Here is a 23,977-nt window from a genome sequence, read left to right as displayed (position 1 = left end):
ACAAGAAACACTTTATAAATTAACAATGTCGAGACCGTGAAAATCTATTCAGTTATCGATAAAATAATAATTATTAATTCATAGAGAGAATTTGTTAATTTAAATATTTTTTTGTTTCAAAATTAGTTTAAAATAAGATTTAATTAATATTTTATTAAATCAGTTACAAAAAAAACAAGAATAATAATGTCTTGAAGAGGACACCAGAATAATAATTATATTTTTTGTTGAAATAAACTCTAACAAAAATTAACATAGATTTAAGAAAAAATAACAAGGATTAAAGAACTCAATATCTTTTACATTGCTTAGAGACATTATTATCCAAAATCTCAAAACTCAATAATATGTCAATATAAAAATAATTAATTAAATCCTTGTATCTTTTCTTTTGGTCAAACATCCTTGTATCTATAATATGCAAGTTAAATTAATATTTAAAGAAATGTTACAATTATTTTGGCAAAAATTGTGAGTAAGTGTCCAGATTATGTACATCATCGGTCATTAATTTTGCATTGTTAAATGATTTGAAAACATTCGTTTGATCTTTGATCAGCTTAACCAAGATATGTATGTAAAGGGAAAACAATGTATGGTTGATTGTAGAGTCAATTTCAAACTATTTTGTCAATTAAACCAATTGTAATCTAGACTTCTAATTATGTAGATGAATGCTTATTCCATATTAATTTGTTCACCTTAGTCTATTTCGTCACCACTACTCAATGTAATTTTTTTTAGTAGTGTTCTTCACTTAGTTTAATTTCTGTGTGTTTGAGATCAAAATTCAAATCAACATGTATTTTCTCTCCAACATCTACAACACCAACTCCTACAAGTTCTAAACGAAGAGTTTGAGTTTAGTTCTTAATGGCTTATGTTTTTAAATTTCATACTTTCCAAAATTCAGTTTCATAAGCATGAACTTGAACTTGCAATTTTTTAAGTTTTATAGTACTTTGTATTAGTTTTACCTGGGATTTGAAAGAATTTTACAATAAATCATATGACTTACCTTTTTTTTTTTTTTTTTTTTTGTGCAACAATCATATGACTTACCTAAAATAAATCATTTAAAATCTCATGAAAATACATATCACTCGAAATATTAGATTGAATATACCCCTCTAATTTTTGATGATTTTCCTTCAAAAATATGTATTTTGGATTCTTTTTTTTTAAGAATATCCATTTTTATGTTTCCACTATAAAATCTAAACAAAATTCATATCAAAATTATTTTTTAGAAAGATTGTTTAATATATGCTTAAAACTAACAAATTAATAAAAAAAAATTTATTAATCTAGGCCATGAACTATTTATTAACTAAAAAAACTTGAGCTATCTCCTTTCGGAAAAACGAGCATGAGCTAACCGTCTGACCAAGCCGCTTTCGATCAATTTAAATCCTGATGAGAAATATATAACAAGAAGGGTCGAAATCAGTAAGCTGCTGAGATCAGCTAAGGCTTTAACACCTGAAACGTATTAAAACCATACTCAAGAATAATTAATTAACTTAAGCTACTTCCACCAAATGTTCTTCTAATTAATATACTCAAAGCGCATATGGTAAGTGAGAAAAATTAGAGAAACCTGTAGAAAGAGGTCAATTTACAACACAAACGAGTTTTGACTAAAAGTGACCAAAAAGCTAAGCATAAAAAGGAACCCTTTGCTAACCTCCCTCGCTTCTTTGTTTTCGAGTCACATTTGTCTTGAATCAGCTCGTTTGTAGGTATTGCTTCTATAAATACCAAAGATGAGCCAATGATTTTTACGAGAATACTTGACAAGATAATACTCGTAAATGAGAATACTTGACAAGGTTGAAACTGCAATCTGCAGAGCAGAGAGATCACTTAAGTCTTAAAAAGGTAAAATGCAAGAAATAGTTAAACAAACCTGCAAATACTTGTTGTTCAAATTACAGATAAGAACATACTCTACATCATGGTGAAAGTCTTAAGGTTCTAAAAACCAAAAACAACAAACCCCTTTTCACTAAACGCACCAGAAAATCTAACAAAAAGGAAACCTTGGGCCCAAGGGACCTTGGCGCTTCCCGTCCCTTTTCTTCTCTTAATTCCTCTGTTCAACAGTTTACAACGTTAAAAGGTGTTGCCCTATGATCAACACTTAAGAACTCTTTCAACTCTCCATGCATCTCTTTTGTTACACGCGAAGCAGGAACCTTATTCGAGAATCTGATTCTTTCCGACTTGGGGATCGTAAATATTGGCTCCGACCCATCCGCCTCGTTATAAGTATACTCCGTACATGCCTTAAACAACATATTCTCACATTCAAAATCATCAACATCATGAACGGATTCATACTTCAGCAGTTGGACCTTATAATCCAAAGCGTCATCAAGAATTTCAACCATGTCATAAAGACCAAATTCCAAGTCTTCAACATCAGTGTGACTACTCCAGTATCTGTATATCACCCAAACTTCACCAATCTTGGGGAGAATGGTATACTCAGTGCCATCCATGGAGGTTCGAGGAATTATCTGATGTGAAACCTCACTTGGGCTGATTATTTCGAGTACTTTCCTTGCGTAGAATGTTCCACAACCAACAGGCATTTGCTTGTCCACCCATTCGATAACATCCTTAGGGCACCTAGTAGCCTTTAGCCTACCTACGTGTAGTTTAATTACAGGATCCTGCTCAAGTGCCTGAGTATAAGTGATCTTCTGAATCCTACCATAGTACAGAGGCAATTCATCGTTACCACTGTAAAATGACCAAATCTGGCCAACAGTTCTCTTAATTCCTCTGTTCAACAGTTTACAACATTAAAAGGTGTTGCCCTATGATCAACACTTAAGAACTCTTTCAACTCTCCATGCATCTCTTTTGTTACACGCGAAGCAGGGACCTTATTCGAGAATCTGATTCTTCCGATTTGGGATCGTAAATATTGGTTCCGACCCATCACTTAAGTCTGAAAGAGCAGATCAACAAAAACCTCATCACATTGGAGCAACAAATGCAAGAAAGAGTTAACTACTTTCAACTCAAAAAAACTAATCTACTTACAGATAATTTCAGACCAACTTGCAAATACTTGCTATTACATTATCATAGATAAGAAGATTCTTACATCATCATGGAGAGTCTTAAGATTCTTAACCGGAAAAAAAAACAAAACCATTTCTCACGAAATGCACCAAAATCTACAAACAAAAGTAGTCATAGGCTTCCCTCATTATCTTCGCTCAGTGGTCTGGAGCACTTAGGTGTGAAGGTAATGCTCTAGAATCAACACATAAAATCTCTATTAACTCTCCGTATAGCTCTTTGGTTACACGTGAAGCAGGAACCTTATTGGAGAATCTGATCCTTTCCTTTTTTGAGATCGTATATATTGGTTCCGACCCTTCTAGTTCGTAAGACTCATTCTTTCTAACTGCCCTTAACAACGTATTCTCTTTTTTACGATCAAACTCTCTGGAGTCTTGCTTCAGCTGTTGGACCTTATAGTAGTCCAAGGTGTCACCAAGAATTTCAACAATGTTATACAGACCATAATCAAAGTCCTCCTCATCCATGTCACGACTCCAGTTTCTGTATATCACCCAAACTTCGCCAATCTTGGGCAGAATGGTATATTCAGTGCCATCCATAGATGTTTGAGGTTTTATCTGAAGTGAAAGCTCACTTGGGGTGATTATTTCTAGAACTTTCCTTGCGTAGAACGTTCCACAACCAACAGGCATTCCCTTGTTCTCCCACTCGACAACATCCGCAGGGAAACGCGTGGCCTTTAGCCGACCTATGTGTAGTTTGATTACCGGATCGTGCTTAAATGCCTGAGTAAAAGTGACCTTCTGAATCTTACCATAATACAGAGGCAAATCATCATAACCACTGTAAAATGACCAAATCTGGCCAGTCTGAAAAACCTTCCCCTTGCTAGTGTAATGGATGGCTTGGCGTTTAGACATTATACTACTCTCAGAGTTTGAAGGCACGATAATCTCTTCGATTTTCTCTGGTAACGCAGCTTGGTCCAGCTCGTAAGCATCTTTTGGCACACCATTTCCTTCAACTCCAGTCAGTTTGAAGGAAGGAACCCTATGGGAGAACCGATACAAACTGTGAGGTAAAATACGAAATATACCTCCATAACCAGTTCCCATTCGGAAGAACACACTAGCAAACCCTTTGGCTTTATGCAAGTATGCAACATATACCCCACCTTCATCAGCGTTATCTGACAGAATCTCGACAAATTCAAACTCATATTTGCGGTGAGAATCTGGCTCTGAAGACCACTTCATATCCCAGTTCTTGAAAAGCGCCCATGTCTCGCCTTTTCTAGGAGATACACTAAAATGACAAGTGTTGATGAAACGACAAGTGTTGTCGAAACAACGAGTGTTGCTTAGTTCATTGCAATGGATAACATGTGAAAACATGGAACGATCTTTTGTGTTCTTATTTTCCCCAAGCCTGAACTTACCAACAGAAACAGGCAAGTCTTCTTCAAACCATAGCATCTCTTTCTCATCATGTGGATCTGGCTCAAGATATGTGATCCTAAGCCCGGATGAAGGAGCTGAAACTTTTCTGATCTGAGCATACAGTCTAGGCATCCCATCCTTTGAATTATAAAGAGCCCAAGTCTGACCAACAGCAAAGTTCACTTCTTCCCGCAGCTTATCAAAGTCGTTAAACTTTGGACCAGCACATTCAGAAGTGTTTGGTTGTACTGCAACTTCTGAACTTGTATCACATAAACCAAAGTTATTCTCTGCCTCATGATTCTGATAGCTCCCCAATGCAGCTCCCACTTGAACATTCTTGTTAATGGCATTTGGCAATGTTTCTTTGCAAAGATCAACCTCAAGGAGTTGCTTTCCGCTTCCAGACACTTCTCTTGCACCTCCAAAACCATCCGCCACAATTCTATTGCCAACTTTACTTAGATTGACAATGATATCTTCAGACTTACTTCCATTCTCAGTGTTAACCATTTCACCAGACTCATCATTCCTTTTTCTCTTCTCACCAACCTTGCCAGCACAGCTCAAACCAGGGGAACTTTCATTTCCAGAGAAATGTATGCCTGGATTCTTCTTAGTTGGGATTGTTATCTGTTGCTGCAAAGAGAAAGCTTGAACCTTTTCTTGCTGATTCATAGGTGTCGATGCAACCAAATCACTCCTAATCTGATGGTTCTGAACAGCCTTTTGCCTTCTAAGAAATTCATTTACAGTGGTATCCATCATCAAACTATTAAACACTCAAGGGAAGACAAATTCCACCTCTAACGGGTTCCTACAGAAAATACAGCATCTGGTTAGAATCGGTCTAAACAGAAACACGAAAACACAGGCGCCGAATAGACAAGAAGATGTGTGTTTGCAGAACATCTCACGCACAAGAAGAAAGTTCAAATTAAAAAGAAGCGTTTCATCAAGTCTAAAGAACGTAGTAAGAACCCTAAAATCAACTTCTCTCTACAACAACGAGAAAACCCAATGTGCGAAAAAAGCTAGAAAATTCTAATAAACCCTCTAGAATTCAGCTATAGCACAGAGACGACATCAAGTAAAAAAAAAAAAACAATCCACGAATGGGTTCGATTAATTTTACCAACAATGGTATCGGCGGCGACAGAAGCAAATCGCAGTCGTCCGCGGCGGAGACTTTTGTCGGGAAGACTAAAGAGTAGTGAAAGTGAACGGATGAAAAAGTAAATATATTCAGTCAAAGTGTTAATTTCTCTTTTGGCGGTAAATGTTCATCAACAGTGACATTTATTTGGCGGGAAACACATCAAATATTTTATAATTTGACCCTACAAAGAACCAATGATTTTTATAATCGTAAATGAAAACAAAACTTAACAAGGTAGAGATAACATTAAGTCTTAAAAAAACAACAGGTAGATAAAGTTTACAACACCACGTTACACTTACAGCAACATACTTGCACAGTTGCACTACAACTACTTTGCTAGTATTTCACATCATACAGATAGATAAATAAAAAGATACTTGCAACAAAATGTAACAAAAGCTAACGGAAAAGGAACCCTTGGGCTTCTGTGACCCTCACTTGTCTTTGTTCAATCAAAGTCTGAAGTCCCCTGCAGATTACTAGGCAATGCTGCTGAAACAACTTTGATAAGGTCTTTTAGCTCACCGTGTATCTCTCTGGTAACACGAGAGGCAGGAACCTTGTGTGAGAACCTAAGCCTTTCTGATTTTGGGATCGTAAATATCGGTTCCGACCCATCAATCAGGTTATACGTATACTCCTTAACCGCCTGAAAATGCATATTTTCCGGCAAATGCAGAACATCGTCAAGAACTCCATCGGAAGTGGGCTCGTGCTCCAGCAGCAAGACCTTGTAGTCCAAGGTGTCGTCAAGAATTTCAACAGTGTCGTAGCTACATAAACCAACTTTGTCGAACTCCATGAATTGATGCCAGTATCTGTATATCACCCAAACTTCCCCAATCTTGGGAAGAATGGTATATTCTGTTCCATCCACAGACATCTGAGGTGCTATCTGCTGCCAAACATCACCTGGAGTGATCTTTCTGAGGGCCTTTTTCGCATAGAAAGTTCCACAGCCAACAGGCATTCTCCTGTCGTCCCACTGGATCACATCCTCAGGGAAAGGAGTAGACTTTAACTCACTTACGTGTAGCTTACATGCTGCCTCCTGCCTCCTGCTCAATTGCCTGAATAAAAGAGATCTTCTTGATAAGACCGTAGTACAGAGGCAAATCACTATCATCGCCGGAAAATGACCAAATCTGGCCTATTTGAAAGACCTACCCATTATGTATAACACTAGTGTTGTTGCTACTTTCGCCACTACACTCCTTCCCCTCTCTCTTATCACCAACAACACTCATAGCAGGACTCAAACCAGGGGAGAGAAAATTATCAGCACAAGATGAAGCACCGTTAGAAGAATTGACATGATCCATCATCAAACAAAGGGACGAATGCACTCAAAGAAGGCAACTTCCTCTTCTAAGGTTCCTGCACAAATTCATAAATGGCCGTCAGAATCATATACTTCAACATTGGTAAGATAGTACATATTGAAACAAGCATAAATTTATGCTTAAATATAAGATGAATGACTTAGCATAAGTGAACAAGCATAAGTGAACAAGCGTTTATTCCTTAAATCACGCAGAACCTGAGTTTATAAAAAGAAAATGAGAAGCATCTCAAACTAGAAGAGAGTAGTAATATGAACATCCTAAAACAAGCCTCTTTGTAGTTATGAAACTCAAACATCACCTAAACCCTAGATTCAGACGCTACATAGCGATACAGAAGTTAACAATAAAACATGTTTAAATAGATACAATACAATCAACAAACCAATTCGATCAATTTACGCAACCAAGAACAAACCTTAAGTCGTAGATAAATAGATTGAGTAGGAAAACATGGTCCTCCTGTAACTTATATATTATTTAGATTGAGTAGAAAACGATGATTTTTTTAGCGTAGTTAATGCATTTTTATTTTCAAAATCAAATAACTATTTAATGATTTTACTTTTACAATACATAACTATTAAATATATATATGCAATATTACAATTAAATGACCAGGTCAAAACTAAATAAATGTTCATCTTCTACTTTGTCTACTCTAAAAGATTTATCCTACTTTACTCGAGAATCATCATTGCATGCACTAAAGACGAACACTATGCACATTGGTTAATGCAAAACACGGCGCTCGATGAAGCATCAAGAGTATATATCTACTCCTGTCAAGTTTGTTCCCTAAACCCTTCCCAGCTACAGTGATATCCGTATTCTCTTAATAAAAAACAATTTCTAAATCCCCAAAAAGTGTCAATTTATTGTTGAGTCCAATTGGTCCTCTAATTGATAAAAAGATCTCATGCTTAAGGTTTAATTCCGAGATACTCAAATTATAGATACAAACTTATGGGAGACATATATCGTGAATCCTATATGTGATCATGGTGAAATCGTTTTCAGAGTAATGCATTGTAACTTCATATGTTGCATGTAAATTAGATTTTTCTCTTCTAAAAGATAAATATAATCATTCAGATTGCTCACTACCACGTCATATAGATAGAAAACTACCGACGGATCAAGTGACTAGTAAACATGGATCCATTCCTTCTCATCAAAACCACTACTTAACCTTTTGAGTTTTGACCAACAAAAGAAACAGTATCCTCCTACCTTCTCAAAATACATGATTTTCCATAGATTTTCCAACCAACAAAAGAAGCGCATGCTTCTAAACCATGGAGCAATTCTAGATAAGTTTTCAGGTCACCTTATACCAAAAAAAAAACAAACCTTTTGACATAACGCACCAGAAGCTAACAAAAAGTAATCCTTCCCCTCACTTCTTCCCCTTTGGGCTATGTCATTGAAGGTAATGCTTTAGAATCAAGGACTTCAAAAAGCTCTTTCAAATCTCCGTCTATCTCCTTGGTTACTCGGGTAACAGGAATCTGATGCGAGAATCTTAGAATTTTTGACTTGGGGATTGTGAATATCAATTCTGACTCATTCTCCCAATCACGTTGCCTATGCTCAGCTGCTCGCAAGAAATGTTTCTCTCCTTCATTTTCATTACCAAATGATGCGGGCGACAACGCCAAAACTTTATAGCCCAAAGCGTCATCAAGAACTTCCACAATGTCATACTCAAACCATTTTTCCAAGGCCACAGCATCAATGTTTTCGGACCAGTATGTGTATATGGCCCAAACATCGCCAATCTTGGGAAGAATGGTATATTCCTTTCCATCCATAGAGGTTTCAGGCACTATCTGACGTGAAACAATATCAGGATCGATGACATCGATACCTTTCCTCACAAAGAATGTTCCACAACCAACAGGCATATACTTGTCTTTATACTTGATCACATCCTTAGAGAAAGGAGTAGGATTTAACCGAGTTAGGTGTAACTTAAATTCTGCTGCCTTCCCGAATGCCTGAGTAAAAGTGATCTTATGAATCCTACCATAATACACAGCAAAGTTCCAGTAATAACTGTAATATGACCAGATCTGACCAGTTTGAAAAACCTTTCCCCCACTACGAAAGCAGAGAGCTTCTGGTTTGGGTAATACAGCTTGGTCCAGCTCGTAAGCGTTTTTTGGCACACCTTGTCCTTCAGCTCCAGTCAGTTTAAAGGAAGGCATTCTATGGGAGAACCGGTACAAACTGTGAGGCAGAATCTGAGATATGTCTGCATCCCCAGTTCCCTTTTGAAAGAACACACTTGCAAACCCTTTTGCTTTATGCAAGAACGCAACAGATACACCAGCTCCATCAGCGTAATCTGACAAAATCTCAACAAAGTCATACTCATATTTGCGGTGAGAATCTGGCTCTGAAGACCAGTTAATGTCCCAGTTCTTGAACAAAGCCCAAGTCTCGCCTTTTCTTGGGAAAACAGTGAAATGATCAGTGTTGCTTCCTCCATTGCAGTGGATAAGATGAGAGAATCTGGAACGATCTTTTGTGTTCTGACTTTTCCCAAACCTGAACTTACCAACAGAAACAGGCAAGTCTTGCTCAAACCATAGTATCTCTTTCTCATCATCTGGATCTGGCTCAAGATATGTGATCCTAAGCCCAAAGGAAGGAGCTGAAACTTTCCTGATCTGAGCATACAGTCTAGGCATCCCATTCGTTGTGTCATAAAGAGCCCAGGTCTGACCAACAGCAAAGTTCACTTCTTCCCGCAGCTTACTAAAGTCGTTAAACTTTGGCCCACCAACAGAGTCAGAAATCTTTGGTTGTGCCGACTCTGCTCCCCTGCCTGCATCTCTATTGTTATGTAAAATACCGCCATTTCCAGGATTGCTACTACTTGCACCATATTCGTTCCTCTTTCTCTTCTCACCAACACTCGTAGCAGCACAAGATGAAGAAAATGTTAAAGAATCGTCAGAAGAAGTGATACCCATCATCAAACAATCAAGAAGACAACTTCCTCTTCTAGGGCTAACCCTGCAGAAAAGACAATTATAGACATTGCCGTCAGAACTATGTTTGTATAAGATGAATGACTTAGCTAGTTAGGTAATGGACAAGCTAACAGGTAAATCCAAAATCAAGTATCTGACACAAGAAGAAAGTAATAAGAACCCTAAATTTAGCTTCTTTGTAGATATAAAACCTAAAACTCACGATTGGTAAAGATAAATCTATGATTGTATAAGATGAGGATGACTTAGGTAGTTAGGTTTTAGACAAACGACCAGGTAATTCAAAAATCAAAAGTGAGGCTAAATAGTCAAGTGCCCCCAAAACACAAAGTGTGAAACATCTCAAACCCTAAATGTAAATGAAGCGTCTTTGTAGTTATGAAGAAACCCAAAATTCGCGATTGGGGAAAATGCGAGAACACCTAAACCCTAGATTCGGAGTGGGACATAGAGAGATGCAGAAATTAAAAACATGAAACCAACGAACCGATTGGATCAATACGAAACCAGAGCAAAACTTCAGTCGTCGTCGGCTAGCTTGTAGCAGGTTCCCCTAGCTCCTCCAAAGAAAAAATATCCCACTTTTCCCGAGATTAGTCCATTGGGCGGGAAAATCATCAGAGACTGTTGTGTAGTTTAATCACTTTAATAATTCTTGTTAATAATTCCAATTTTTAATTTATTTTACGGATCTCACACTATTTTACATGATTAATAAAAGATGAAATTTGTATGTGTGAAGCTTTTAGTTTTCAACTTTCAAGTTTACTACTTTCTTATTCTGAACTGATGTGAAGCTGCAAACGGCTAGAATCACACCAAAAGGCCACAACAATGCTCTTGTGATTACTACTTTAGCTTCATAGTCTTGAAACCTAGCGTTTGAACTCTAGAATCAACTTCAAAAAGCTTTTTCACCTCTCCGTTTTATCAAACTACACAATAACCGAGATAGATTACTACATACCAAGCTGCAAATACTTGCTGTGTCTCATCACATCACATAACATCATACTAAAACATCATGAGAGGGAAGTCTTAAGATTCTTATACATAAGCCTTTTTCCCCAAAAAATGCACCAAAAGCTAAGCTAGCAAAAAGGTAATCCTTGGCGCTTTCCGTCCCTTTTCTTTTCTCAAGTCCTCTGTTCAACTTCGACAGTGTATAACGTTAACAGGTGTTGCCCTATAATCAACACTTAAAAACTCTTTTAACTCTCCGTCCATCTCTCTCCTTACACGCGAAGCAGGAACCTGATTCGAGAATCTGATCCTTTCCGACTTTGGGATCGTAAATATTGGCTCCGACCCTTCATCCTCGTTATCAGTATACTCCGTACATGCCTTAAACATCCTATTCCCATTTTCATCATCATCAAAAAAGGATTCGTACTCCAGCAGTTGGACCTTATAGTCCAAACTGTCATCAAGAATTTCAACCATGTCATAAAGACCAAATTCCAAGTCTTCAACATCAATGTGACAACTCCAGTATCTGTATATCACCCAAACTTCACCAATCTTGGGGAGAATGGTATACTCAGTGCCATCCATGGAGGTTGAAGGAATCATCTGATGTGAAACCTCTTTTGGGGTGATTATTTCTAGAACTTTTCTTGCGTAGAATGTTCCACAACCAACAGGCATTTGCCCATCTTCCCAGGCGATAACATCCTTAGGAAACCTTGTACTCTTTAGCCGACCTATGTGTAGTTTGATTTGTGGATCCTGCTTAAATGCCTGAGTAAAAGTGATCTTCTGAATCCTACCATAGTACAGAGGCAAATCATCATAACCACTGTAAAATGACCAAATCTGGCCAGTCTGAAAAACCTTCCCCTTGCTAGCAAAGTAGATGGCTTGACGTTTAGACTTTATATCACTCTCAGAGTTTGAAGGCACGATAATCTCCTCGATTGCTTCTTCTGGTAACGCAGCTTGGTCCAGCTCGTAAGCATCTTTTGGCACACCATTTCCTTCAACTCCAGTCAGTTTGAAGGAAGGAACTCTGTGGGAGAACCGATACAAGCTGCGAGGTAATATACGAAATATGCCTTCATAACCAGTTCCCATTCGGAAAAACACACTAGCAAACCCTTTGGCTTTATGCAAGTATGCAACATATACACCAACTTCATCAGCGTAATCTGACAGAATCTGGACAAACTCATACTCATTTTTGCGGTGAAAATCTGGCTCTGAACACCACTTAATATCCCAGTTCTTGAATAGTGCCCAAGTCTCGCCTTTTCTAGGGGATACACTAAAATGACGATTGTTGAAGGAATAACAACTTCTGCTGAAACAACGAATGTTGCTTAGTTCATTGCAATGAATAACATGTGAAAATATGGAACGATCTTTGGTGTTCTGATTTTCCCCAAGCCTGAACTTACCAACAGAAACAGGCAAGTCTTCTTCAAACCATTGGATCTCTTTCTCATCATCTGGATCTGGCTCTAGATATGTGATCCGAAGCCCAAAGGAAGGAGCTGAAACTTTCTTGATCTGAGCATACAATCTAGGCAGTCCATCCGCTGTGTCATAAAGAGCCCAGGTCTGACCAACAGCAAAGTTAACTTGTTCCCGGAGCTTTTCAAAGTCGTTAAACTTTGGACCAGAAGTCTTTGGTTGTACTGCAACTGTTGAACTTGTATGACATAAACCAGACTTGTTATCTGCCTCAAGATTCTGAGAGTTCCCCAATGCAGCTCTCACTTGACCATTCTTTTTCATGGCATTTGGCAATGTTTCTACCTCAAGGAGTTGCTTTCCGCTTCCAGACTCTTCTCTTGCACCTCCAAAATTCTCCGCCACAATTCTATTGCCAATTTTACTAAGATTCACAATAATATCTTCAGACTTACTTCCAGTCTCAGTGTTAACCATTACACCAGACTCATCATTCCTCTTTCTCTTCTCACCAACTTTGTCAGCAAAGCTCAAACCAGATTCAAGATTCTTACTTGGAAAATGTTGCTGTTGCTGCGAAGAGAAATCCTGAGCCTTTTCTTGCTGATTCGTAGGTACCGATGCAACCAAACCACTCCTAATCTGATGGCTCTGAACAGCTTTTTTCCTTGTAAGAAGCTCATTTACAGTGGTATCCATCATCAAACAAGTAAACACTCAAGGAAACACAAATTCCACCTCTACGGGTTCCTACATAAATACAATTTCTGGTTATCAGATACTATATGACACATAAACTATAATGTAAACAGAGATGCGAATATACAAAACGCCTATTGATAATAGAGATGTATACTTGTAGAAACAAAAAGTTGAAGCAATTAAAATCTAAAGAATAAGAACCCTAATAAATCAAATTCGATATACAATGAGAAACCTAAACGGCACCCGAGAACCTAGATTCAGGCTACGACACAGACGACAACAAATAAAGAGTTATGTAATTCACGAAAAGGTTCGATCAATTTACCAACAACGGCGAAAAAAAGGGAATCGCAATCGTCGGCGGCGGAGACCTTTGTCAGGCTAAGTACAGAGTGAATGAAAGTGAACGCGAGCGGATTAATAATAAATTATATTCAGTGTTCTTCTTTCTCGATTTAAGACCAAAAAAAAAAAAAAAAAAAAATCTAATATTCTTTTCGCGGTAAATAAAGTTCATTGACAATAACATTTGGCGGGAAACAAAATCCAAGTACTATTACACAAAGACCCAAAGGCTTCTCTTATATAAAACCGTAAACGAGAAAATTGAAAATTCAACAAGGTCGAAATATGTGATCAGCAGAGAGAGAGATCAACTCAAGTCTGAAAAGAAAAAAAAAACAGATAGATAAAGTCGACAACAACACATTGCTGCAACAAACTTGCACATGTAAGACATTTAGTGAGAGACAATTCCAGACCAAAGCTACCAAAAACTATTTATCTATTTCTTGACATCATATAGATAAATAAAAACATACTTGCATCAAAATGCACCAACAAAGCTACCAAAAACTAATCCTTTCCCTCACTTCCCCTTTGCCATTGAAGGTAATGCATCAGAGTAAAGTACTTCAAATAGTTCTTTCAATTCTCCGTCTATCTCCTTGGTTACTCGGGAAACAGGAATCTGATGCGAGAATCTTAGCCTTTTTGACTTGGGGATTCTAAATGTCACTTCTGGCTTCTTGTCCCAATCATGTTGCCTACGCAAGAATTTTGTTTTATCTTCATTTTCATTAACAAACAATGCCGGCTCCAACGCTAAGACCTTATAGACCAAGGCGTCATCAAGAACTTCCACAATGTCATAATCGTACCATCTTTCCCAAGTCCTCAGCATCAATGCTATTAGACCGTGTGTATATGGCCCAAACATCGCCAATCTTGGGAAGAATGGTATATTCCTTTCCATCCATGGAGATTTCAGGCACTATCTGATGTGAAACATCTTTTGGACTGAGTATCTCTATACCTTTCTTCACCGAGAAAGTTCCACAACCAACAGGCATTCTCTTTAACTCCGACGGAACATTCTCAGGGAACGGAGCAGCCTTTAACCGAGCTACGTGTAGTTTAAATACTGCTGCCTGCTCGAATGCCTGAGTTGAAGTGATCTTCTGAATCCTACCATAGTACAGAGGAAAGTCCCAATAATATTTGTTGTAATATGACCAGATCTGGCCAGTTTGAAAAACCTTTCCCCCACTACGAAAGCAGAGAGCTTCTGGTATTGACTTCCCTAATAGATGTGAAGGGACGATTATATCTTTGATTGTTTCAGGTAATACAGCTTGGTCCAGCTCGTAAGCGTCTTTTGGCACACCTTGTCCTTCAGTTCCAGTCAGTTTGAAGGAAGGAACCCTATGGGAGAAGCGGTACAAATTGTGAGGCAGAATCTGAGATATGTCTGCATCACCGGTTCCCATCCGAAAGAACACACTTGAAAACCCTTTTGCTTTATGCAAGAACGCAACTGATACACCAGCTCCATCAGCGTAATCTGGTAAAACCACAACAAGGTCATACTCATAGCTGCGGTGAGAATCTGGCTCTGAAGACCATTTAATGTCCCAGTCCTTGAACAGAGCCCAAGTCTCGCCTTTTCTTGGGAAAACAGTGAAATGACCAGAGGTGCTTCCTTCACTGCAATGGATTACATGAGAGAATCTGGAACGATCTTTGGTGTTCTGGTTTTGTCCAAGCCTGAACTTACCAACAGAAACAGGCAAGTCTTCTTCAAACCATTGGATCTCTTTCTCATCATCTGGATCTGGCTCAAGATATGTGATCCTAAGCCCGAATGAAGGAGCTGAAACTTTTCTGATCTGAGCATACAATCTAGGCATCCCATCCTTTGCATCATAAAGTGACCAGGTCTGACCAACGGCAAAGTTCACTTCTTCCCGCAGCTTATCAAAGTCGTTAAACTTTGGACCAGCACCACAGTCAGATAATTTTGGTTGTGCCGATTCTTCTCCCCTGCCTGCATCTGACCCTCTTCTATTGTTATGTACAACACCACCATTTCCAGGATTGCTACATGCACCATGTTCTTCCCTCTTTCTCTTCTCACCAACACTCACAGCAGCACAAGCTGAAGAAAATGTTACAGAATCGTCAGAAGAAGTGATACCCATCATCAAACAATCAAGAAGTCAACTTCCTCTTCTAGGGTAACCTGAAAAAAATATAATTACAGCCATGGCTGTCAGATACTTTAACAATGGTAAGGGATAATAGACAGAGACAGACATAAATCTATGTTTGTATAAGATGAATATGACTTAGGTAATTAGCGAACAGGTACTTCTAAAATCACGCATTTATCAAAAGTGAGGCTAAACTTTCGCCCAAGACACGAAGTGTGAAGCATCTGGAAACTAGAAGAGAGTAATAAGAACCCTAAATTTAGCTTCTTTGTATGAAACCCAAAACTCAAGGATTGGGGAAAATGCAAGAACACACCTAAACCCTAAATTGAGCAATAACCCTAGAAATTAAACAAAATGAAAAATTCTAGATACAGTCAACGAACCGATTCGATCAATTTAGGCAATCAGAGCAAACTTCAGTCGTCGTCGTCGGCGGTGGCTTTTGCCGGAAAAAGAGTGAAGTGAATTTATCAGAGACTAGTGAAGTAAATCGTGGGAAAAATATCCCACTTTCCCCGAGAATGGTCCATTTGGCGGGAAAATTATTAATTTCCTGATTATAAAAATAATTAATTTCAATGGATTAGTTTCAGTGGACGAGAATCAGTGGATCATCATCAGTGTGGGTTTGAATGGTAACTTGCGGTGAGGGCGGCCAAATCCATCTGTGATCTCGATCGCTTTATTTTTAAGGCGGACTACGAACCGCTACGGACCAACTTTATTTGTATGCAAAATCAGTATGAGAAAGTTTTAAACTTTTTCAAGTTTACTAGCTTTAAGTTTTGAACTGATGTGAAGTTGTCAACGGCTGAAATCACCTTAAGGCTACTTGCTCTTGATTACTAATTTAGCTCAATCGCACATTTATACAAGAGATTTTTAAACCTTCAAAATAATAAGAGAGCAAATGCTAGATTGACATTGAACCAACAAAAGAAGCATGAGTTTTTAAACCATGACGAAAGTCTAGATAAGTTTTTCAGGTCTCAGATCTTAAACCAAAGAACAAACTTTTTTTGACAAAATGCACCGAAAGCTTAACAAAAAGTAATCCTTCTCTGTCTACCCTTCCTTCACTTCCCCCTATGCTCCATGGTCTTGGAACCTCACGTTTGAAGGTATTGCTCTAGCATCAACTTCAAAAAGCTCTTTCACATCTCCGTTTATCACCTTGGTAACTCGAGTAGCAGGAATCTGATGTGAGAACCTGAGCATTTTTGACTTGGGGATTGTAAATCTCACTTCCAACCCATCCTCACCGTCCCAATCAGGATTCCTACTCTCAGCTGCTCTGAAGATTCTATTTTTACCTGTCTCTTCATTAGAAAACAACGCAGGCTCCAACGCTAAAACCTTATAGTCCAAGGTGTCATCAAGAACTTCCACAATGGCATAGCTGCAGGAACCCATGTCCTCGAACTCCTTGTGACAAGTCCAGAATCTGTATATGGCCCAAACATCCCCAATCTTGGGAAGAATGGTATATTCCTTTCCATCCATGGAGGTTTGAGGCACTACCTGAAGTGAGACATCATCTGTAGTGAATTTTTCGAATGAGTTAGACACCACGAAAGTTCCACAACCAACAGGCATTTTCTTGTCCTCCCACTGAATGACATTATCAGGGAAAGGAGTAGCCTTTAACCGATGTACACATATTTTGACTACTGCTTCCTGCTCGAATACTTGAGTAACAGTGATCTTCTCAATCCTACAGTAGTACAGAGGCAAGTCATCTTTGCCACTGTAATATGACCAGATCTGTCCAGTTTGAAAGTCCTTCACTTTACTAGTATTGGATTTTTCACCATCCTCGTTCCTCTCTCTACTCGCAGCACAGCTCAAACCAGGGGAGAGAAAATTACCAGTACGAGATGAAGAAAATGTTGTAGCACCGTCAGAAGAAGTGACATACATCGTCAAAACAAAGAACTGATAAGCACTTAAAAGAAGGCAACTTCTTCTTCTTCTTGTAGGTTCTGCAGAAGATTCAAAATGGCCATAAGATACTAAAACATTGGTAAGAGAATAGACATGGAGACTTAAATCTATGTTGTGTATAAGATGAAAGACAAGCATAAATGTGAAGCATCTCAAACCTAGAAGGAAGTAATTAAAAAAAACCCTAATCTCACCTAAACCATAGAATGAGCAATAACCCTAGATTCAGGGACTACATAGTAGGTACAAATCAAGGAACTGATTAGATCAGTTAACGGAACAGAAACAAACCTCAGGCGTCGGCGGCGGAAACTTTTACCGGAAAAGGGAGAGTGAAGACAAATACTAATTAAGCACACGGGTCGAAGAAAATCTCAGCGCTCGATGAAGACAAGTATCTATACTACTTCTGTCAAGTTTGTGCTCGCACCCCCGTTTCAGCTATAATGACGACCTCTCTGTTAATTTAACTTGTTTATAAAAAGTTAAAACCCCCAAAGATCCCAAGGATCATATATCATCCTACTGTGACAAAATTAAATAATGTTTAATCAAATACAATTGGGGCACATTAATCAGCCATATCTAGTTACGTTTAAGAGATGGGATACTGAATTTCATTTCACATTTTAGACAAAAGCGTACGCAGTACGCACTACTGAATGATCATAGGTTGGTCATTTATTTGGTGGTAGCACTGTAGCAGTGTGGTCATCAAGCAAAGTAACCTTTTTTACAAATTGAGCTTAAACATTTTTTAAAAAATTAGGACTTTGGTTAAGCTAGTAAACATGAAATCATGTCAATACCCATATGAAAATATGCATCTGTCACAGCCACAGGTTGACTCGTCTGATTTAGATATAAAACTTTCTTTAAGTTCTGTTTTGGACAAACTACGTCCTCAAAATACATGATTTTCCATATATTTGATCCGACTTAAGAAGAACATGCAAAGAACATGGAGAAAGTCTTAAGTAAGTTTCAGGTCTTTTAGATCTTAAACCAAAGAACAAACCTTTTGGACAACAATGCACCAAAAGCTAACAAAAAGGAAAGCTTCCCTACCCTTCCCTCACTTCCTTCGCTGCTTGATTCAAACGCTCACGTCTATAGTCTGAAGACAAGTTCATTACACAAAGACCTCTACAATCAACTTCAAAAAGCTCTTTCAGATCTCCGTCTATCTCCTTGGTTACAATGGAGGCAGGAATCTGATGCGAGAATGTGAGCCTTTTCGACTTTGGGATAGTAAATATCACTTCTGACCCATCTTCTTCCGAATCAGTTTCACGCTGCCTAATCTTAGTTGCTTTAAAGAATGTTCTATCATCTTTACCAGAGATCGACACAGGCTCCAACTCCATAACCTTATAGTCCGAGGTGTCATCAAGAACTTCCACGATATCATAGTCATAGTATCTATTCAAGAAATGAGCCTCATAGTGAGGAGTCCAGTCGGTGTATATGGCCCAAACATCGCCAATCTGGGGAAGAATGGTATATTCCTTTCCATCCATGGAGATTTCAGGCGACATCTCTTGCGCAAGTTCATGAGGAGAGAATATTTTGGTACCTTTCATCACCGAGAAAGTTCCACAACCAACAGGCATTTTCTTGTCATCCCATGGGATGACATCCTCAGGGAAAGGAGTGGCCTTTAACTGACTCATGCGTAGTGTATATTCTGCAGGCTGCTCGAATGCTTGAGTTAATGTGATCTTTTCAATTCTACCGTAGAACACAGGGAATCGTATGTCCCACTTATAATAAGACCAAATCTGCCCAGTTTGAAAATCCGTTCCATCGATAGGAAAGCAGAGAGCTTCTGGTTTAGACTTTAAAACGGTAAGCTGAGAAGGGACAAGTATCTCTTCGATTGCTTCTGGCAACGCAGCTTGGTCCAGCTCATAAGCATCCTTTGGCACACCTTGTCCTTCATATCCAGTCAGTTTGAAGGAAGGAACCCTATGGGAGAACCGGTACAAACTGTGAGGCAGAATCTGAGATATGTCTGCCTCACCAGTTCCCATTCGAAAGAACACACTTGCAAAGCCTTTTGCTTTATGCAAGAACGCAACATATACACCAGCTCCATCAGCGTAATCTGACAAAATCTCAACAAAGTCATACTCATAGCTACGGTGAGAATCCGGCTCTGAAGACCAGCTAATGTCCCAGTTCTTGTAAAGCGCCCAAGTCTCGCCTTTTCTTGGGAAAACAGTGAAATGAGCAGAGTTGCTTCCTTCATCGCAATGGATTAGATGAGAGAACCTGGAACGATCTTTGGTGTTCTGGTTTTGTCCAAGCCTGAACTTACCAACAGAAACAGGCAAGTCTTCTTCAAACCATTGGATCTCTTTCTCATCATCTGGATCTGGCTCAAGATATGTGATCCTAAGCCCAAAGGAAGGAGCTGAAACTTTCCTGATCTGAGCATACAGTCTAGGCATCCCATCCGCTGTATCATAAAGAGCCCAAGTCTGGCCAACCGCAAAGGTAGCTTCTTCCTTCAGCTTACCAAAATCATTAAACTTTGAACCAACAGATTCAGTAGTCTTTGGTTGTGCCGGCTCTTCTCCCCTGCCTGCATCTTCATTATCACTTGACCCTAATCTATTGTTATGTAAAACACTACGATCTCTAGTATTGCTACCTGTAGCAAAATCGTTCATCTTTCTCTTCTCACCAACCCTCACAACAGCACAAGCTGAAGAAAATGCAGTCTCATCGTCAGAAGAAGAAGAAGTCCCTGTCATCAAAGTCTCTGAAACAGATTTCCCTCTAAGAAGCTTGTTTGAAGTGTTATCTAATTATCAAAAAAAAAGTAACAATTAGCAACTGAGAAGACAACTAACTCCTCTAGGGTTCCTGCAGAATTTAAAATTTCAAAAAGGGCTAAACTTTGAAACCGCTAAAAACACAAAGTGTACGTCGAAAGTGTGAAGCATCTAAAACACACAAGAAAGTAATCAGATTCAGACGCCTAAACTAACTGAGCCTCACTGTATATCTGAAACCCTGGGAAACAAATAAATGGGAAAACACCTAAACCCTCAGATTCTAATGCAACACAGAGAGATACAACTATCAACTAACCGAAATAGTGCAGTTTACGCAAGCAAAGCTAACCTCAATCGTCGGCGTCGGCGGTGGCGAAGGCTTTTGCCGGAAAAGGGAAGGAGAGACGATCAAAGTAGGCAAGTGGGATTTAGTACTAAAGAGAAAAATATCACATTTTTTCTCGAGAATTGTATCAATTTGTTTGGCGGGAAAAATGATTTAGCCCTTTCATCTATTGGCGGGAAAATGACTTGGCCCTATTTATAAATTTTTAACTTGATCAGATAAATTTTTATATATTTATTATTTTGTAAATAGTAAAATAAAAAAAGTGAAAATATACTAGTTTGACACAAATTTAGCAATTAATTATTAGTTTTAACACTTCATCCTATCCAATAACTAGGATGACACAACTTTAAGTAAAAAAAATAAAATCCAGAAATTTTTATTAAAATTTTTTTTTTTTCAAAAAACGAAATAACAATATAGTATTTAATATTTTGAATTAAAAATATAATTAATGAAAACTAGAAAATGATTAAAATATGATGTTTATTTTTTTGATATAATTTATAAAAATAAAATATGATTTAAAATATAATGTATAAAAGTAATATTAAAAAAGATGTTTATAAAAATATTATGTATGATGTGATTTTAAAATATGAAGTTTAATATTATATAGTTTAAATAAGTTTTATTAAAAATAAAATGTATGAAATTATAACTAAGAAATAATGCATATAAAAAGTACTAAAATAAGATTTATGAAAATATAATCTAATATATAAAAATATGATTTTAAAATATGATGTTAAATTTCTAATATGATTAGGAAAATTAAATGTATAAAATATGCTTTAAATATATGAGTTTAAAAATATGATTTATAAAAAAAAATATATAATTAATAAAAATATGACTGAAAAATATAACTTAAAACAAATCTGTTGTCACTATATTTACATTTTACATCTAATAAATTTGTTATCAAAACCAGATTTTTGGAAAGAAACAAAAAAAATGTCATAATGTAAATAGATCTGCCATAACATATGGTATTCACGTAGGTCATTTTAGCAATTTTAAAAAACATTATAAATATGTTATCAAACAACATATTTTTTGTTAAATTAAAAAATCTGTCGTAACTTAAAACAAATCTGTTATCACTAAAGGTCAACCTAGTAATTATTTTTCTGTAAAAAAATATGTCATGTTATGACAGACTTTTAATCAAGAAAATTAATATGAAATAACTTTGGAAAATAAATCTGCCAGATATTTTACAAATCTATCATATGTTGTGAAAGTTTGTGGTATAATTATAAATAAGTATGTCGTGAAAAATAAATCTGTCATCAATTATAAATCTGTCATAACTGTAGTTAAAAAAATTTGTCGTCCAAAATAAGTCTGTCATAAAAAATCTGTCATACAAAAATAAATCGGTTGTGCAAAAACAAATCTGTTATACACAAATAAATCTGTCACAACTATTCTAGCAGACTTTTGAAAATATTTTGATTTTCTTAAAAAAAATCTGGGAGGTTTTTTTTTTTAATCGTCTGTGATATATAAAGAAAAGTTGAATTACAATGTTTCAAATAGAGAAAGCAAACCAAAAACCAAGCAAAACGGGAAAACAACACCCGATATTAAGTATAGCTGTCACGTGCAATCTGCTCATGTAACCAAGCAGGACCTCCCATAGCCAAATACGAGTTCAACCTGCCGTCTCGTGTAACACTATTAGCAAGCGATCGCACCACTCCATTCGACTTAGGTGACGCAAGGTGTATTGATACATTCTGCAAATGCACCATAACTTGGCTTATCTTATGAAGCAGTGAACGATACTTAGGCCAAGCCTGCGGTTTTTCAAGCGCCTGAATTACTGCATCACAATCTGTCCAGACTTCAAACGAGAGGATTTGTAAGATCTGTAAACTCTCCAAACACCAAAGCAAACATTGTAGTTCTGCAGCAATTCTATTCACTGTCGGTAGAAACGCATGCCGGGAATGGAACAGAACATCACCTACATGATTCCTAAGAATCCAAGCTCCCCCCGCATAGTGCTGACTACTAGCCCAAGATGCGTTAATATTACATTTCAGTATTCCAAACGCTGGTTTAGTCCACCTCTTCTGTGACATACCCCCTCGCATAATACCCACAACTGACCTTTGCTCTTGCTTCTGCAACTCATTCAGTTTTAACCATTCCTCAGCATCCGCCACCGCACCTGCAATTAACACATGATGGTCCTGCAGCTTGTTATTGAAAACCATCCCATTACGAGCCTTCCATATCTCCCATAAAATCCAAGGTATAGCAAGGCGTAGGGACGATGGTAGATCAGTATTAGTAATAAGCCTCAAACAATGACCAATGTTCTCCGAGACCGAAGTAGAGAAACCTTGGACAGGCAAAAGTAGAGCAGTAGCTGACCAAACCGTTGACGCCACAGGACAAAGGAACAGAGCATGTGACACAGTTTCGTCAGCAGATCTGCACACCTGACATATCGGATTAACTTGTAGACCATGATTCCTCATGCAGTCCGCAACTGCTATAGCACCTGAGAGGACTCTCCATAGAAACATTCTTATTTTTGGAGCTGTCTCAACTGTCCAAACCTTTTGTTTTAGTTCATTCAACACTCGTGAGCCCTCTGATTCGCCACCCGGGACCTCCATAGCTTTAGAGCTCAACCAATAACCACTCTTTACTGAGTAGTGTCCATTATTCGTATACGCCCATACCAACCTATCTTGAAGCCGCGTATCCGGGGGAAATGATCTTATTTTGATAACATCACAGGGGGGAAAAAGTTCCTGAAGAGCCTGCAGATTCCAGTCCCCTTGATTAGTGATAAGTTCAGACACTCGGAGATTCAAATTTATCATCTGCTCCTTATTACATGGTCTCCGTGGAAGCTCATCAAAAACCCACTTATCCAGCCAAACGTTGGTATCCAAACCATCACCTATGGACTTCATGAGGCCCTTTTCCAACAACTCTCTCCCAAATAATATACTTCTCCAAGCATAAGACGGTCGCGGACCAAGATTAGCCTCCATAAACGATGTCGAGGGAAAATATCTCGCTTTATAAACCGTGCCAGTAACGAAGATGGTGCATCCAGGAGGCGCCAAGCTTGCTTCGCAAGAAGAGCTTGATTAAAACGGCCTATATCCCTGAATCCTAAGCCACCCTGATCCTTTGACTTACACATTTTCTCCCAAGAAACCCAATGCATCTTCTGCTTCTCCTCCACTGCATTCCACCAAAAGTTAGCCATCGCACTCGTTATCTTCTTACATTGGTGTTTCGATAGCCTAAAGCAGGACATCGCATACAC

General features: G+C 38.0%; 2 protein-coding genes and 1 pseudogene across 3 annotated transcripts; all 3 read right to left on the bottom strand.

Annotated features, from left to right (window-relative positions):
• Nucleotides 1-2,099: 2,099 nt before the first annotated feature.
• LOC104770217 (uncharacterized) lies at nt 2,100-5,678 on the bottom strand. Its single transcript, XM_087505893.1, has 3 exons — nt 5,617-5,678; nt 3,865-5,298; nt 2,100-2,748 (listed from the first exon to the last, which is right to left on the bottom strand). The coding sequence occupies exons 2-3, from the start codon at nt 5,247-5,249 to the stop codon at nt 2,100-2,102; spliced, it is 2,034 nt and encodes a 677-aa protein (XP_087362019.1). The 5' UTR covers nt 5,250-5,298; nt 5,617-5,678.
• Nucleotides 5,679-5,877: 199 nt separating this feature from the next.
• Nucleotides 5,878-13,520, bottom strand: LOC104772358 (uncharacterized). The gene is made up of 8 exons (XM_087503614.1): nt 13,431-13,520; nt 11,165-13,150; nt 10,327-10,337; nt 9,875-9,917; nt 8,406-9,790; nt 8,340-8,362; nt 6,811-6,988; nt 5,878-6,713 (listed from the first exon to the last, which is right to left on the bottom strand). The coding sequence occupies exons 2-8, from the start codon at nt 13,100-13,102 to the stop codon at nt 6,092-6,094; spliced, it is 4,200 nt and encodes a 1,399-aa protein (XP_087359740.1). The 5' UTR covers nt 13,103-13,150; nt 13,431-13,520; the 3' UTR covers nt 5,878-6,091.
• A 166-nt stretch (nt 13,521-13,686) lies between these two features.
• On the bottom strand, nt 13,687-20,805 carry LOC104770213 (uncharacterized; annotated as a pseudogene). Its single transcript, XR_015592240.1, has 5 exons — nt 20,677-20,805; nt 18,613-20,353; nt 18,138-18,154; nt 16,688-17,582; nt 13,687-15,592 (listed from the first exon to the last, which is right to left on the bottom strand). The product of XR_015592240.1 is annotated as an uncharacterized LOC104770213 (transcript).
• Nucleotides 20,806-23,977: the final 3,172 nt, after the last annotated feature.

Source organism: Camelina sativa, chromosome 20 (genome assembly GCF_030686135.1).
Source record: "Camelina sativa cultivar CO46 ecotype springtype chromosome 20, ASM3068613v1".
Lineage (NCBI taxonomy): Eukaryota > Viridiplantae > Streptophyta > Magnoliopsida > Brassicales > Brassicaceae > Camelina > Camelina sativa.
Note: the sequence above shows the minus strand (reverse complement) of the source record. Positions and strands in the feature narration are given on the sequence as shown.

Bases quoted from the DNA above. Each gene is read 5' to 3' on its own strand.
- LOC104770217 (XM_087505893.1), bottom strand. From the start codon at position 5,249: ATGATGGATACCACTGTAAATGAATTTCTTAGAAGGCAAAAGGCTGTT. The intron at 2,749-3,864 runs GTATTATGGTAA...GTCATTTTACAG, and splicing joins GGTTATGATGATTTGCCTCT to TGGTAACGATGAATTGCCTC.
- LOC104772358 (XM_087503614.1), bottom strand. From the start codon at position 13,102: ATGATGGATACCACTGTAAATGAGCTTCTTACAAGGAAAAAAGCTGTT. The intron at 8,363-8,405 runs GCCCAAAGGGGA...ACTTTTTGTTAG, and splicing joins GCATTACCTTCAATGACATA to CTTCTGGTGCGTTATGTCAA. The intron at 6,989-8,339 runs GTTTGTTTTTTT...GCCTTCTTTGAG, and splicing joins CTGGTGCGTTATGTCAAAAG to TGCATTCGTCCCTTTGTTTG.